Genomic DNA, 16,670 nt, shown 5'->3' on the forward strand with positions numbered 1-16,670 from the left:
TTGCTTCACAGGTGGTGAAGCAGGTCTGCAGGTGTCTATCTTTCTCTGTCTTCCCCTCCTCTCTCCATTTCTCTCTGTCTTATGTAACAACGATGACATAAATAACAATAACTACAACAACAATTTTTAAAAAAGAACAACAAAAGTGAAAATAAACAAACAAACAAAAAACCCTTTGCTTGGAAAATCTAGACCAAAGAAGAGAAACAACTCATGTCTTATTTCCTGTTGAATGTGGAACCTGAAGTTAGTTTTATCCCTCTTTATTGCTAAATTGAAGACTTTCTTGAAAATCCCCAAGTTCTCATTTTCTTTTGCAAAATGTGTTAACAGCAACATTAAATTTTTCTATTTTGAAAAATGTTTTAAATTTTGAATGGGTATTTTGTCTCACAGAGAAAAACTGGTTATTTTTGCATAATAAATATATTTCTTTTTTTTATTTTAATCTCTTTATTGTATATCTCATTAAAAATTGTCAGTTATTATTGCACATGAGTTTTCTGTAAAGTGTAAGTATTTTCAGTAAAATTTTTGAAGATATTCTTGGGATTCTCAGAGTTGTCTAATATGCTGTAGAATCAGAACTGCAGAGCTGATAACCCCTTGGGGATAATTTAGTCAAATTCTGTTATGAGGACTATGTCAGTCAGTTAGGGGGAAGGGACTCTTATTAGAGCCAGTGCTGTTACCAGGACCTACACTCCCAGCTGCTAGTTTGATTCTTCAGAATTGTTTGCTTTAACAACAGGCTACTGACTTAACTGTTGTATGTGACCACTATAATCTGAAAAAGTAAAAAATGCTAACCCAGAGTTACCTCCCCTACCTTTGCTCCTTCCTTCTTTTCACCCTAAAATTAAACCCTTTAGGACAGACTGAATAGATTTTTGTATCTCTGTTGTCTGGCAGCACTGTGTTTCTTGACCAGTCATTTTGTCTGTTTTTGTCACATCTGGAGTGTGGACAGTGGACAGGATAATAAGACTGAGAAAAATAGGGTTGGGTTTGTCTGTGGCAGGCAGGGAGGGAGCTTCCACTATTCTGAAAGCTACTGCACATTTGCCCCACAGCTGACAAGCTGACAGAACAGAACAGGCCCTTGATTTTTTTTTTTTTTTTTGGTTGGTCATCAAAACAAGTAGCTCCTCAGACACCTACTACATAATTAGGTGTATCTGTTTACACTCAGGAGACAGAAGGCTTCATGTCCAAAGAAATATAAGGAGTCTGGGAGCAGCCACAAACAGATGTTGAAAATGTTCATTTGTGGTGAGTTTATTACTATAGCACCAGGAATAAACATTGAAGGTGAAGCCCCCCTCTGAAGGGGTGGGGTGGATGTGTGTATTGAGAAGGAAATATTATCGAGCAAGGTAGAAAGTGAAAGGAGGTTCTATCCCCCCCCATCTGCTCTAGTGTTTGTTTATCTCCAATAACAAGGAAAATTTCACCATTTGACTTTGGCTGCTTGAAGACTTTTGCTAAATGCTTAACAATCTGTAGGGTTTGATTTCTTTTTTTAAAAAAAATACTGCTTTGAGAACAAGGCTCTATGTAACTAAGACATGTTTGTTTTTGTTTAAATCACTCAGAAGAGAAATCATCTCTTGTCCATTGTTAAGAGAGGTTTCAATCAAAGGAAAATTCTACATATTCTAAAATATACAAACAGCTCTTTGAAATTGATGCCAAATCAAACTCTAAAAGGGACATTTTTCTTGCAGAAGTTTTGAGTTAATTCTGTGTGCAGAGCTTGAGTGGAAAAACTTTGAGACTGTCAGAAGAACCAGTTACTGCAACACCATGTTTAGGTTCAAAAGTTATGTGAGGAACACTGAGGAGAGTACCAAGAAAGCTCTTGCACATGGTGTTAGGCTAGATACTAGCAACTAAGAAAATGATTTTCAAAATGAATAGTATGTTTTCCAGTTAAATAAAAGGTAACAGCTCATTTTGACAATCTTGGTGTTATTGAGTATAAATATCTAATGTGAAAAGGCATGCTAGCTGTCACCCTTTCCTCTACGAAGATGTTTATAGCATAGGGCATACTCAGCAGGGAAAAGTGTTATAAATTAGGAAATGCAATGATTTTATTTTAGCTCTTCTACTCATTAGCCATAACCTTGAGACAACATGCTCTTTTTTAATATTTATTTATTTATTTATTTATTTATTTATTGTACACTAGGGCTTCACACCTGCATGATTCCACTGCTCCTAGTGGACTTTTATTTTTATTTTTATTTTTTTATTTCTAGATAGAGAGTAAACGAGTGAGATGAGGGGGAGAATGAGAGGGAAAGAAGAGCAGAGAGAAGGAGAAACACCGCAACACTGCTTCCACTGCTTCACCACTTGTGAAGCCTTTCCTTTCGATGGTGCTCTCATGTAGTGACTGGGGTCTTGACTTGAACCTTGGTCCTCACACATGGGGAAGTGTGTACTCTACTAGGTAAGCTATATTCCAACCCCTGGCCTATTCTTCCTTTGAATGAGCTTTATTGTTAGTTGGTACCTGTCATATCTATCATGCCTACTTTCATAGGCTTTTCATGATGTTGAGACCAGATATATGTAAAACCAGTGATCACTTTAAAACGGGATACATTTAAGAAGTTATTCTTAAATTTAATGATTAGTTTTTGAGAGATGATAGTTTGCTTAGAATTGAAAAATTCCAGAAAAGCATTCTGTTGGGGGTTGGGCGGTGGCACAGTGGGTTAAGTGGACGTGGCGCAAAGCGCAAGGACTAGAGTAAGGATCCCGGTTCGAGCCCCCGGCTCCCCACCTGCAGGGGAGTCGCTTCACAGGCGGTGAAGCAGGTCTGCAGGTGTCTGTATTTCTCTCCCCCTCTCTGTCTTCCCCTCCTCTCTCCATTTCTCTCTGTCCTATCCAACAACGACAACAGCAATAATAACTACAACAATAAAACAACAAGGGCAACAAAAGGGAATAAATAAATAAAAATAAAATATTAAAAAAAAAAGGCCTCCAGGAGTGGTGGATTCATGGTGCAAGCACCGAGCCCAGCAGTAACCCTGGAGGAAAAAAAAAAAAGCATTCTGTTTATAGAATAAGATTGTAAACCAGGGACTTAGTTACAAAAGTAACTTCCCTTCCCCCTCCACCACAGCAGAACTCAGAGCAGACTTGTCACTCTTGAGCTTACTTGAACCTTTTAGGTCCAGGTAAATACAGGTATAGTAAGTTGACAGAAATGGTTGACTGAAGACGGACAGGCAGACACCAAAAGGTTTATATAAATTGTAGACACAAGGACGTAGGTCCAACCTGCTGTTACTATTGTTTAAAAATGTGTGTGTGTGTATACATATATATATTAAAGATTGATTGATTTTATTTTTATAATTAAAAAAAAATTATAAAAAGAAAATGTGTTTATTTCTTTAGAGAGTAGGAGGAACTGGAGCATCACTCTAGCACATATGATGCCAGGAGTGGAACTTGGGACGTCATGCTTGAGAGTCCAGTGCTTTATCTTTTTTTTTTAAGTTTTATTTTTATTTATTTATTTATTATTAGATAGAGACAGAGAAATTGTGAGGGGAGGGAATGATAGAAAGTAAGAGAGACAGACAGACACATACAACACTGGTTGACCACTTGTGAAGCTTTCCCCCTGCAGGTGGGGACCAGGGTTTTGAACCTAGATCCTTGTGCACTGTAACGTGTGCACCTAACCAGGTGTACCACTACCTGGCCCCAGCTAGTACTTTATCCATTGTGTCACCGTTCAGGTGGCATGTCACCATCCTTTCTACTATGGACAAATACTTTCTGTAATGTCACTCTATGAATACACTGAAAACTAAGTGGTACAGTTAGTATCCTCAAGAAACTGATACACTGGTGGAGGTGATAAACTTAGTATAGCTTCCGCTGCATGTCCATCGCTGGGAATTAGAAATTAAGAACTAAAGAATTACAGAGGATGGGAAGGCCACTGTGGGCAAAATCCAGAACATAGAAAGGATCTTTGAAGTGGAGGAAGACTGTGAGGCAGATTTTTAAAGGCAGCTTAGAATTTGAAGAGACTGAGATAAGGTAGAAATACTAAGGGCTGAGGGAATAATGTAACAAAGGCAAATAAAATAGAAGGTAGTACAGAAAATGAAGAAGGATACAGTTTGACGGGATTGCATAGTTCATGAAGCAATACAGTGAAAGACAAGATTGGAAAGGTAAGTTGGGGCAAGGTGGTTATTTTAGCAAATGTTTGTTGAGTGCCTAATTCGGTGATCTAGAAATGTATGCATACCTGATCAGAAAGCATTACATGAAATCATGGAATAGGTAGACAGTCATGAACAAGGAAATCCCGAGGAATCAGGAAGTTGAACAAGGACTCGGGAACCCAGATAAGCCAGCTGGATAGAAGGTTCAACAAACAAAAGTGGATCTTGATTCTAAGGCAATCTTCCATCATAGCCAGAAAGTCTCATATTTTCCTTCTTGGGTGAGAACCAATCCCAGGTCATGATCAGCCTAGATCTACAATGGGGAGCAGGTAAGTGAAAACACCAAAGTTAGACTAAGTCAGGGAAGAGCTAAGGGATAAGTCTTGGCAGGATTAAATCTGGGGCTAAAGCCTGTGGCTTTGACCCTAGAATAATGTGGATTTCTAGTCTTGGGTAATTGTATTTGTTGAGTTCACTTAGACTGAACAGCACTTTGGTAATCTGGTTCAAGTTCTGGATCTTGAGGCAATGGGCAGTTTGCTTGAGTCACAGGCTGAATGACCTCAGAGCTATTGGGTGGATCAAACTAGAGTACTAAGCCTGTAGTGGCCATTCTTGGTGTAAAGATAATTGACACAATTGTGCCATAATCTTGTTAGGTTTTGAATTATACTTTCTCAGGGGCAGCTGCTGCCTTCCTAAGGCCTCTCTGTTATCTGTGCTAGACACATTTTAGGGATATTATATGACTTTGTTGGTTCTAGCTTTAAGGAAACAACTCTATTTTTTTTTAAGCTGTCAAGAATTCAAGTTCTATCTGAAGATTCAGTGAGCACTTTCAGAGGATGGTGGAATGCTGTTTATTTGCTTTCCTCGCTTCCTTTTTTTAAACTTACTTATAAAAAGGAAACACTGACGAAACCATAGGATAAGAGGGATACAACTCCACACAGTTCCCATCACCAGAATTCCATATCCCATACCCTCCCTTGATAGCTTTCCTATCTTTAACCCTCTGGGAATATGGACCCAAGGTCATTGTGCGATGCAGAAGGTGGAAGGTTTGGCTTCTGTAATTGCTTCCCCGCTAAACATGGGCGCAACCTTTCAGCCTCATTACTCAGATGAGACCTTTCCTTTCATAGGATTCTCTTAATTCCATTCCAGGTGGATCACTTCCTAAAAAAGTCCCAAAACCTAGATATAGACCAGGTCCCATGAGATAGGGCATATGTTCACATGTATCCATAAATTAGGGCAAAATATATGCCTTGCTTGCTTTTTTATTGCTACATCTATTTCTCTTCTCAGCCATGGTCTTTTGCAGAGGAGTTTGACTTTGCCTGGATCCAGGTGTGTGACACTAATTGGAATTTTCAGAATTCTGATTCTCAACTCAAGTCTTTTCCAGTTTGTAGGCAATTTTTTCCCTCATTTCCCTTCTCCCTGGTTTTAGTAGTTCAGATGGGATATCTTTTTGAGATGGAGACATTTACTATTTGCTGTAAACTTTGGCCAGCTCTCACAAGAGTCCTCACCAGTGAGAGAAGTGGAAAAGTATAAAACTTCATTTGCTTAAGATATCTTAGAACATCAGTGGTCAAAATATTATGAAAATTCCAAAAGACTAAGTGGTGTATACCAGCTTCCTTATCCACATCTTCATCTTCAGGGTTGCTGCTGATAATTGATCAGAACCTTTTCCACCACTGTCTTCCAGATAGGCATGGCCACTATGTAGCATTCCGTTGGAAAATGATGCCAAGAGTGATGGGCAGTGTTGCATCTGACTGAGCACACACTGAAAGGACTCGGTCTGAGTCCCCATTCCCTACCTGCAGGGGGGATACTTCATAAGAAATGAAGCAGGTCTACAGGTCTACATCTATCTTTCTCTCTCCCTCACTACTTCTCCCTTTTCAGTTTCTCTCTATCCTATCAAATAAAATGAAAATAAAAAAGAAAGATAAAAAAAAAAGACTGCTAGGAGCAGTGGATTCATAATGCTGGGACCACACCTTAATGATAACCCTGGTGGAGAGAGAGAGAGAGAGGAAAATGATATCAAAATATTTGCAACGTGCAAGTGGCTATAGCAGCTGAGCTCCACTAATTTGAAGACAGACCATTTACTGTTCTGTAACCATGAAGATCTCACCTAACTTCTTTGATTGTCAGTTTGACACCCATAATATGGGATCAGTGACATGGTCTACCTCACAGGGTTTTGCTGAGCATTTAATATGAGTAAAGATATTTCAAGAGACCTGGTACATATGGTGGAAGAGGACCTAAGTTAGAGGTGAAGGTTTTCTACAGACCTATCACAGGGAAATGAGAAATTGTACCCATGTATCAACAACCAGACTATCAACCACTAACCCCTCAGTAAAGTAATTAAATAAAAAAATAAAGAAAATAAAATTTTAGAAATAATAATAATAATAATAAAACCTTCCGTGGACTGGAATAATCAAATCTTAAGTTGTTTGGTAGCTACATGTCTTCCTAATAAATTCATGGGATCCTGTGAGTATTAATAAAGTCACTTACAGGGTCTCTATGGTTGGGAAAAACTAAGAGTAGTCTGTTAAGTAATAGCTAGTTCTGGTGCCCAGCCCATCATCAAGCAAACCCAATTCAGAGCATTCCTCAACAATGGGTTTAGGCTCACTCCCAAGCTTGAAAGAAATGCTCCTCAGATTTTTCCACTGATATACCCCAAAGGGGAGAAGAAACTACAGGGCTCCTTCACTGCTCTTGCTCTCGCCAATCTGTTGACATAACCTAAAACAACCCAGCTCCTGCATAGAGAATATTTTCTGGTCTCTTGTTCAGTCTTTAAATTCATGTAAATTTCTACTCCATGATAGGTCTATCTTTGTTTTAGGATAAAAATAACGTTTTAACTTAATAGTAGTATCACTTAAAAGCTTCCCCTTGAATAGCCCTCCCCCATTTGTCCTTGTATTTCATGCCTTCTTATCAGCTAGGCTTTGGTGTCTAATATATAACATCTCAGCCGGTTCATAAATTTCTGCTTTTAATATAGTCCCAGTTACCACTAGCACAGAACACAGGAAAATACCAGGTTGCCCCTCTGTGTGCAGGCTTTTTTTTTTTTTTTGAAAAGATTTACTTAGGAATAATTTATCATTTAGTTGCAATTTAAAAAATAATCTTAATTGACCACATATGTTATCAAATAAGAGCTGGTCCTCTAGCCTCTGCCTCCCTCTGCCTCGCTCTACCCCCATCTGTGCATGCGCACTTCGTACTGCCAGGATGTCAGAAAATTATGCCACTCTCGGCAGATACCATCACAGGAAAGCCTCCCTCAGATTCAAGATAAGATTGCTGATGTTGAAGCTGTTATTTTTAGTAGGGGAAGACTTGCTTCAAACCTCTTTCCCTCTTCTACCTAGTTCCTCCTCTCTTAATTGTGGCTCCATGTTTTGGTAGCCAGAAGTCATTAGTGGTTTTTAATTTCTCTGAAACTGAAATAAGGTCTGAAAGGGTGGATTTGTCCCCTTTTTTCTTCCTTTTTTCCCTCTTTTTTTCCCCCAGCTAATCGGAGGAACGCAACCACATCTGAAGCCACTTGGCTCATTATGAATTTCATGGAAACTGATTCTCTGAAAGTGTTTCCATATGTGTGTTCCCAATATATCCCATCCTCTCTAAATGGGAGCACAGACGTGTGCATGGGCTGGAAATGGCTTCAGGATGTGACAGAGCAGTCATATGACCGCCACGGCACCGTGGGTGGCCCCTTCTGAAAGACACGGTGTCCTGGGTGCTGGCCTCCTTCCTGCAGCGGATCTGGTTTCAAAGACTATCCACCCTTCTGAGCTTTTATAAAGTTCTTAATCAAGGACTAGCAAGATCTCTCTCATTTTTCCCCCATTTCCCCCCACCCCCTTAGCTTCTTCCTTCTCTCTTGCTCCCTTTCCCTACACACACACACACACACACACACACACACACACACACACACACACACACACTCTGAACCATCTATTGCCTGCCTTCTTTCCCTTCACAGAGAGGAAATACATTATTCCAACAATATCCTCAACATTTGGGTGGCTTTAAGTTTCTGCAAATTGCCAGGTTCTCGCCCCCCCCCCTTCCTGAGCTTAGCATACTTTCTTAACCGTAGGATCAGCTGTTCTTCAGTTTGTGAGTATGCAGTGGAAAAGTACAATTCATTACAACACGGAAAATAAATATTTATACTGGATAGTAGAGGCACTTTTCCTCTCTTTTGCACAAATGGCGTTTGCTAGTCTGTCCTTTCATTATCTTAAAAAAAAATTGACTGCAGATTCTCATTTTTCTTTCCTTTTCCCTCCATGAGCCATGATCCATTACATTTCTCCCACATAAGGTATTTTTTTTCTATTGTCATCTAATGAAATTAAAAATAAAACTAATTTAGGGATAGAGACTTGATCACTTTAGGGTACAAATTCAGGGAAATGAAGAAAATTGATATAAAACCCTTTAAACCCTCAATGTAGAAGATGCAAACTAACAATCTATATGAATTCTAAAATGGCTAGTGTTTACTTTGCATTTCTGCTTTCGTGTGTTTCCGGGTTGAAACCAGATGCTAGTAATTGATTGGTAAGCCATTTTTTGGAGGCATATCCATTGTTTCTCATAGCCCCACGAAGTGCTAGGTAAGATCTAAATAGAGGATTCATCGTTCTTGTCCTCACTTTACTTGTCCTGTGGTTGGAAAATGAAAGTGCTTACTTAAAATCAGCGATATACTTTACAACTTAAAGCATGCTATAATTTACATGTATAGATGTTTAAGACTGTATGGTGAAGAAAAGTTTGTGACAAGAATCTGTACACCTGGGATGGCCTTGTCTAGGAGTGAGCTTTAAAGACAGTGCGTACTTACTTTGGTGTGGTAGAGTCTATAAAGAGTTGTAGTTCTGGAAGGCATGAGCATAGAGGGGCAGGCAGTGGCTTATCTGGTTAGTGCCCAAGGATCCAGGTTCGAGCCCCTGGTCCCCACCTGCAGGAGAAATGCTTCACAAGGGCTGCAGATGTCTTTCTGTCTCTCCCTCTCTATCTTTCCCTCCCATCTCAGTTTCTCTCAGTCTCTATCCAATAATAAATATAATTAATTAATTTAAAAAGAAAGAAAGCATGAACATAGCTCCAGTGATGGTCCCAAGTGAATGGCCCTGCTACGAAGAGGAGGGTTTATACTAGGAAGTGGTAGTGGAACCATGATCTTGGAGAAATAGAACAGAGGACTCTATGCTGATTTTTTTTTTTTTTCATTTTTGTCACTTAGTTGGAATATTACTAGGTCCTGTCTTGTGGAAAGTAGCTGCTCTGTACCTCGGTCAGTGATGACGCCCTCTGGTTTGAATGTTCTGTCACCTGTGTGATCCAAAGAGGTAGTTTTTAAGTAGAAGAATTTCCTTTTAATGTATGTTTTCATACAGTGCAAATCTAAGGAAGCTCAAGACAGCTCCTCCAAGTAGTTCTGCTGACCTGCTCCTTCATGGTAGCAGATGCAGAGCACAACACTGGTTCTAGGCTGGGACACTTGAGTTTAACCATGTCACACACACCTGCTGTGTCCATAGGCTGCCATTTCTTCATCTGTGAAGGTCACCTATAATCCTTTATGATTCTGCCATACTGGTCCTCTGTATTCCTTTAAAATCTCAGCTAGGTCATGAGTTTTACCCTCTGTTCTTTTTACTACCTACTCCAGTGAAATATCATGACCCTAGCGACAACACTTACCCTACCCCTGGGGGTGGGGGCAGAGAAAGAGATGACACTGATTTTACTTATAATGCATTTCTGGTATATTGCCTTTCTCTATCCATAAGACTCTTCAGCATAGACCTACACACAAATGTGGCGAGTGAAGTGGGAACCACATTGATGTCAAACCAGAGACATCTGTTCACTAGTGTCAGCTGCCAGTTGTGGGTTCCTGTTGGAAATATGAGGTGAATTCAAGATGGTTAGGAAGAATTTTTGGAATACTTTTTTAGATAGGGGTTTACAAAAGGTTAAGTGTACAGAATGGTATTTGATTTACATTTTAGGTTTGATGGCAGCTTCACTCTGTGCTTTTTTAAAAAAATTTCTTTATTGGGGGATTAATGGTTTACAGTCAACAGTAAAATACAGTAGTTTGTACATGCATAACATTTCCCAGTTTTCCACATAACAATACAACTTCCACTAGGCCCTCCTATGCCATCATGTTCCAAGACCTGACCCTCTTCCCCCACCCCCGAGTCTTACTTTGGTGCAATAACTGTTTTTTTGTTGTTTTTGTTGTAAAGACACCAATGAAGCTTTGAAGTTCACACCTCATGGGTACAAACTGTAATGACTTTTCATTCTGTACTTTTATGCCCTTACATTAAAAAAAAAAGTAGGACACAGGACTCTGAATATGCTAACATATGTTCCACTTGGATTCAAGGCTGCTTGTCCTCTGTCCTGCCCTGCTGCCTCAGCGGGGATGTGTAAATTCCACTGCCTAGAGGGGTAGATACAAGGGTACAGTGTTTTCTAACTAACAGCCCTAACCAACACGTATCCAGGCTCTCTCTCTTTTTTTTTAAACCTTTTTTTCTTTTTCTTTTCTTTTTTTTACTTTTTTTTATTTGTTATTGGATAGAGACAGAAATTGAGAGAGATGGGGGAGATAGAGAGGAAGAGAGACAGAGAGATGCCTGCAGACCTGCTCACCTCCTGTGAAGTGACTCCCCTGCAGTTGGGGAGCCGGGGTTCCAACTGGGATCCTTACACCACTAGTCCTTACGCTTCGCTCCAAGTGTGTTTTACCCTCTGCGCTACTGCCTGAATCCCCAGGCTGTCTCTTTGTGTCCATATTTCAACCATTATTTACTGAGCATCTACTAAGTGAGAAAGTATATGTTAAGGTATTATTAACTAAAGTATATGTTAAGGTATTATTAGGTAAAGGTTGTTGCTATTTTTAGGCACTAAAGTGAAACAAATAAGCATAATAATTTCTTCTTACTCGTGGTTTTGCTTTCTGTGGTTTCAGTTACCCATGGTCTGCTGAGGTGTGAAAATATGTACAAGAAATTTTGAAAGAGAGAAATAACATTCAAGTTTTATTACAGTGTATTTTTATGATTGTTCTATTTTATGGGTTAGAGCCTGGACATACATGGGGAGCCCATGGATGGTGGAGTGACACTATGATTTCTACTCTGTCTCTTTCCTCTTCTCTTCCCTCCTCTCTCTAAAGAAAAAGTGGGGAAAAAATTGGCCCTAAAAGGCCTCTCAGCAGTATTGCTCATGCACTTGGAGAAAGGTGTACATTAAAGCTATCAGTGAGAGACGTGTAGTCCAGGAGAATTAAACATCACAATTTCTCTCGTTCTTCTTCATTCTTCATCTCGGTTTCACGCCTTTCCATTACACTTTTCCATTTGCTCTGAAGACCCAAGAAACTTGTTTGGGTAGAGATCCTCTTTTTATTTTTCCTCATAGATTATGGCAGGGGCTGGGGAGAAGGTAAAATATTTCAAACCTGTAACATTTATTTTTATTTGAGCCCTGTGGGCATGTTATTAACATATCCTTTCCAATGTACATTAGATTGTGAAAAACTTCTGTTGCTGTTTTAATAGTAAAAATCCTAGTTGCTCTCTTTACGGTTGCTACATTTCTTTTCTGGCTGCGTGATTACAGCTAGGGGAGCAGACAGCAGTTTAGGAATGAACTGCATTCATAGGAAAACAACAGATCCTAAGGGAATACAATCCTTGACCTTGATCCCATGCACATTATTGCCACGAGTAACTGAACTAATTGCCTACTACTTAGTAGATTAGGTCAACAATGAGACATTATAAAAGAGTGTTAGTAGTAATTCAAAGATAGTAATTCACTGGGTGCAACAGGCACCAGGAGGATCTACTCAAATATTTTTGAGCAAATTTATTTAGACAAATGGATTTTTTAAAAAAATATTTATTCCCTTTTGTTGCCCTTTTTTATTGTTGTAGTTATTATTGTTGTTATTTGATGTCATTGGTGTTGGATAGGACAGAGAGAAATGGAGAGAGATGGGGAAGACAGAGAGGGAGAGAGAAAGAGAGACACCTGCAGACCTGCTTCACCGCTTGTGAAGTGACTCCCCTGCAGGTGGGGAGCTGGGGGCTCGAACCGGGATCCTTAGGCTGGACCTTGTGCTTTGCACCAGGTGCGCTTAACTCGCTGCGCTACCGTCCGACTCCCGACAAATGGATTTTTTAACAATATTTATTTATTTATTTATTCCCTTTTGTTGCCCTAGTTGTCTTCTTGTTGTAATTATTATTCTTGTTATTGATGTCATCGTTGTTGGATAGGATAGAGAAATGGAGAGAGGAGGGGAAGACAGAGAGGGGGAGAGAAAGATAGACACCTGCAGATCTGCTTCACCACCTGTTAAGTGACTCTTCTGCAGGTGGGGAGCCGGGGGCTCGAACCGGGATCCTTATGCTGGTCCTTGCGCTTTGTGTCACGTGCGCTTAACCCACTGCACTACCACCCGACTCCCAACAAATGGATTTTTAAGGCAGCAAAAGCATATGTTTGCCTGTGTTACTATACATATGTTAAAGTATATTATACTGTATTTTACAGTACATTGATATAGTTCTGTTATATTATTAGTTATTATAAATCTCTCACTATGCCTTGAGTTTTAGGTTAAACTTTATTGTTAGTATGTGAATACATGAATAAGTATAGTCAGTATAGCATTTAATTTTATGTATAGTATGTACTATTTATAAAATGTTTATACCTATCTAGATAGATATAGATAAATATTTATCTGTGTCTCTCCCCATCTGTGATTGTGTCATCAAGAGTAGCTAAGATCACAAAGAGGTCTGAAGTCAGAGAGGTCTGTCTAGTGACTCAAGGTCTTTTAAACTGTATACTTTTGTGGAGTAAATGACCCCTGCTCTTTGGATTTCAGCTTCCCTATCTGTCAGTGGGTTATATTAGGATTATCTAAATAATAAACAAGGTATTGAACCTTCTCATCAGAGTACTCCAACCAGCAGAGGGATTAAATGGGTCTCTTTGGGAATTTGGGAGTATAATCTAAATTTTCACAAGTGCAAAAATTTTTATGCAATGATTTTTTTGCTTGTTGGTCAAAAAGAGAAAAAAAATCACCTGTATATTATGTTCTCTGTTCATGATACTGAAGTCATTATACCTGTGACTTCAAGTTGAGTAAAACCAACCTATTGGGAAAATCTACCGTCTCTATCATGGGTTAAAGTGAGTCCTGGCAGTCTTGAATTTCAAGTTAGGGGACTGAAGGTGCTTCTGGGAGCTCTGAGGCTGTAAGGCACATCACTAGGGCACTTGTTGAGCTTGGGCTTTTACATTTACAACATTGAATTGGGGTTATAGTACTTCTGAAATTCCCCAGATTCATGTTAATTCTTTTTTATTTTATTTTTTATTATCTTTTTTTATATTTATTTTCCCTTTTGTTGCCCTTGTTGTTTAACATTGTTGTGGTTATTGATGTTGTTGTTGGTGGATAAGACAGAGAGTGGGAGAGAAAGACAGACACCTGCAGACCTGCTTCACCGCTTGTGAAGTGACTCCCCTGCAGGTGGGAAGCTGGGGGCTCAAACTGGGATACTTATGCCGGTTCTTGGGCGGCGTCGTGCCACGTGCGCTTAACCTGCTGAGCTACCGCCCGGCCCCCCATGTTAATTCTTTTTAAAAGTAGATATTATATCTTCTTTACTTTAGTAGATATATTAACTCGGTCTGGTTTTTAAGATTTTACTGTTACTATTTTTTTTATGATCACCAGAGTTATTATTGGTGCTTTGTGCCTGTGTCATGAATCCACCTCTCCTGATAGACATTTTTTTTCTTCTCTTTTTTAATTTTATTTTTTAAGTCTGAATATCCAAGAGAAGTGTTTCTTAACACTGACAAGACAGTCTATGTGTAAACTCTGTTCTTTGGGAGGGGTGGGGGGTCAAACATTGTTGTTTTAAGTGTGACTTCTTTTCGTATGAGATTGCTCAAGTTATTCTGGCTGCTCCTACAGAACCTCAACATTGAACTTAATGCACACAGAAGTGAGCTGCCTAGAGCTATTAGTTCTGCTAACTCAAGTTCATCTAGATGCTCTACAGTGAACAGGCTGGCTGACTGAGAAACATCTGTGGCCTCCGTGTAGTGCCTGTAACATGTAGTCAGTGCATTAGCATGGGGGCAGGGGACACTTAACTTTCATCTGCTCCCATTTGAGTTTCTGCCATAATTACTACTTTTACAGTTTTAAACTTCAGCTTGTCAGAATCTCGTATTGGGGGTGGGAGCAGGGATAGGTGGACTAGACAGTGGCCAGTTGAGGATAGAAGGATTTATAAAGAGCAGAGAGTAACTGCCTGGGCTGTGTTCATTTTGGTTTGTCATCTTGAAAGTGTTTGCTTCTGGTATTAGAAACTGCTCCCTTGCTTCCTCCACCTCCTCCTCCTTCCTCTCCCTCTCTCTTTCCCTCTCCTTCTCTTTCTCTTTCTTCTTTTTCTCTTTCTCTTCCTCCTTCTTCTTCTCCTCTTCCTCCTCCTTCTCCTCCTTCTGCTCCTCCTCCTCCTCCTTCTATCTGCTTGTGAGCCTGTGGATTCTGGGGAAATTACTGATGAGGGGTGGGAACTTGTCTGCCTCTCTCTCCCCTAAGATTTTTGCTTCTTCTGTCTTGGAATTCTTGGTGACAGAACTTTAGAATTGGAAGGGAACTTAGAGCTCATCCCCTCATTTTACAGATGATGACACTGCCACCTCTGACTTCTGCCTCTGGCCTTCCACTCTCAGTAAGAAGAGCCAGGCAGGTGAGAATTTTACTAATTGCTGGGTTGGGCTGGGTGGGGCTGTCTGATTGCAATTGTCAGATTTGTGAGAAAAACGCCTGCTTAACTATATGATGCTTTTATTTTTTTTTTATATTGTCAATTTCTGATACTCTAAAAATGACTACATGTTGCTTTTTTATAGTCTTATTTCACTTACAAATGCACATGATGGCCTTTGTCTTAACATTTTGTGAAAATTGCCAATAATGTGCACTTTAACAAAAATGAACTTTTAATCAGCACCTTTAAGGAAGTTAAGTTTATTCTTTTAATCAGTATGGTAGTGCTCAAGAAAGGCTAAATACAAATGGTACTGAGAACCTGCTCACTAAGACTTTCAAGAATTATTGTGTGCTTTCCTTTTAGATTAATGCTGCAGGAAAAACAAATGTATGGGAGTCATAGAATTGGAAGATATTAGAAGCAACAATTTTATAGAATGCTGGTATTATAAAAGAGCTTGTCACTAGTCTGTCAATTTTAGAAAAGTCATAATCCAGAATTAAATTATTACAATTACAAATGTTGAGGTGTTTCAGGGAACCAATGTTCACATAATGTTTATAACTGTGTTAAGTTATAAAGTTAAGGTTTAGAAGCCTCTATGAAGGATGCATACTTTTAGCTGTAGTAATTAAGGACCTTTGTGTGTTAGGGGAGAAACATCTTTGCCTCTCATTACTAGTTCAAAATGGCCTGAAGTGAATTCTGTAGGATGTTGTACAAGGGTTGAGTAATTGGATAGCGAGTTGATAAATCACTAGGCAGTGAGCCTTTCCAACAGTTGCTGTCCATACCTGACCTAATCAGACATGGCACCTCCTACCAAGACTTGAAATGCAATGGTACCTAGCTACTAAACTTTTTCTCTCATGTTGAAATCTCACTTTTTTTTTTTTTTTTTAAGTCTGTGACCCTTGGGAGGCCAGACAGTGGTTGAGCACAAACATTACCATGCGAAAGGACCTGGGTTTGAGCCCCTACATACCCCACTATAGGGGTGGGGTGGGGAGCTTCCCAGTTGGTGAAGCAGATCTGCAGGTTTCTTTCTCCATTATCACTCTCCCTTCTCAATTTCTCTCTGTCCTATCAAACAAAATAGAGACAGAGACAGAGAGAGACAGAGAGAGACAGAGAGAGACAGAGAGAGAGAGAGAGAAGACTGCCAGAAGTAGTGGATTTATAGTGCCAGCACTGAGCCCCAGTAATAACCCTGGTGGGAATTTTAAAAAAACAAAGGTTTTTTAAAAGTTTATTTCCCTTCATAGACCTCTTTAGGACTACCCTCTTCTGTACACCACCCTCCCATAACTAAGACAGTTACAAAATATATTGATTGGTTTGATTCACTGTGGTGTGATTTTTTGAAATGTGTTACTTAGATAAATAATAAAATGTGATTTAAAATTATTTGAAATATTGAAAGAAGTGATAGGAATATGTTAGAAACATAGCTTTTTAAATATTCCTTCATTGAAGAAGGGGTCCCAGCAAGAGTTCTAAGAGCAAAACCAACCACTTGGAAATTTATTCATATTAGGTTGAGAAAAAACAATAA

At 39.4% G+C, this 16,670-nt stretch overlaps 1 protein-coding gene across 8 annotated transcripts in view; it reads left to right on the forward strand.

Annotated features, from left to right (window-relative positions):
• The window catches only part of LOC103120378 (RUNX family transcription factor 2), a 343,683-nt gene that overhangs the window by 140,591 nt on the left and 186,422 nt on the right, over nucleotides 1–16,670 (forward strand). For 3 of the 8 annotated variants that reach the window (XM_016191562.2, XM_060189904.1, XM_060189906.1), the window contains one exon: nucleotides 15,026–15,091. The exons of the other annotated variants lie outside the window; for them this stretch is intronic. In XM_016191562.2, the coding sequence (XP_016047048.2) occupies nucleotides 15,026–15,091 (66 nt within the window). The remainder of the gene's footprint in view (nucleotides 1–15,025; nucleotides 15,092–16,670) is intronic. 8 annotated transcript variants of the gene reach the window in all.

This window comes from Erinaceus europaeus, chromosome 4 (assembly GCF_950295315.1).
Source record: "Erinaceus europaeus chromosome 4, mEriEur2.1, whole genome shotgun sequence".
Lineage (NCBI taxonomy): Eukaryota > Metazoa > Chordata > Mammalia > Eulipotyphla > Erinaceidae > Erinaceus > Erinaceus europaeus.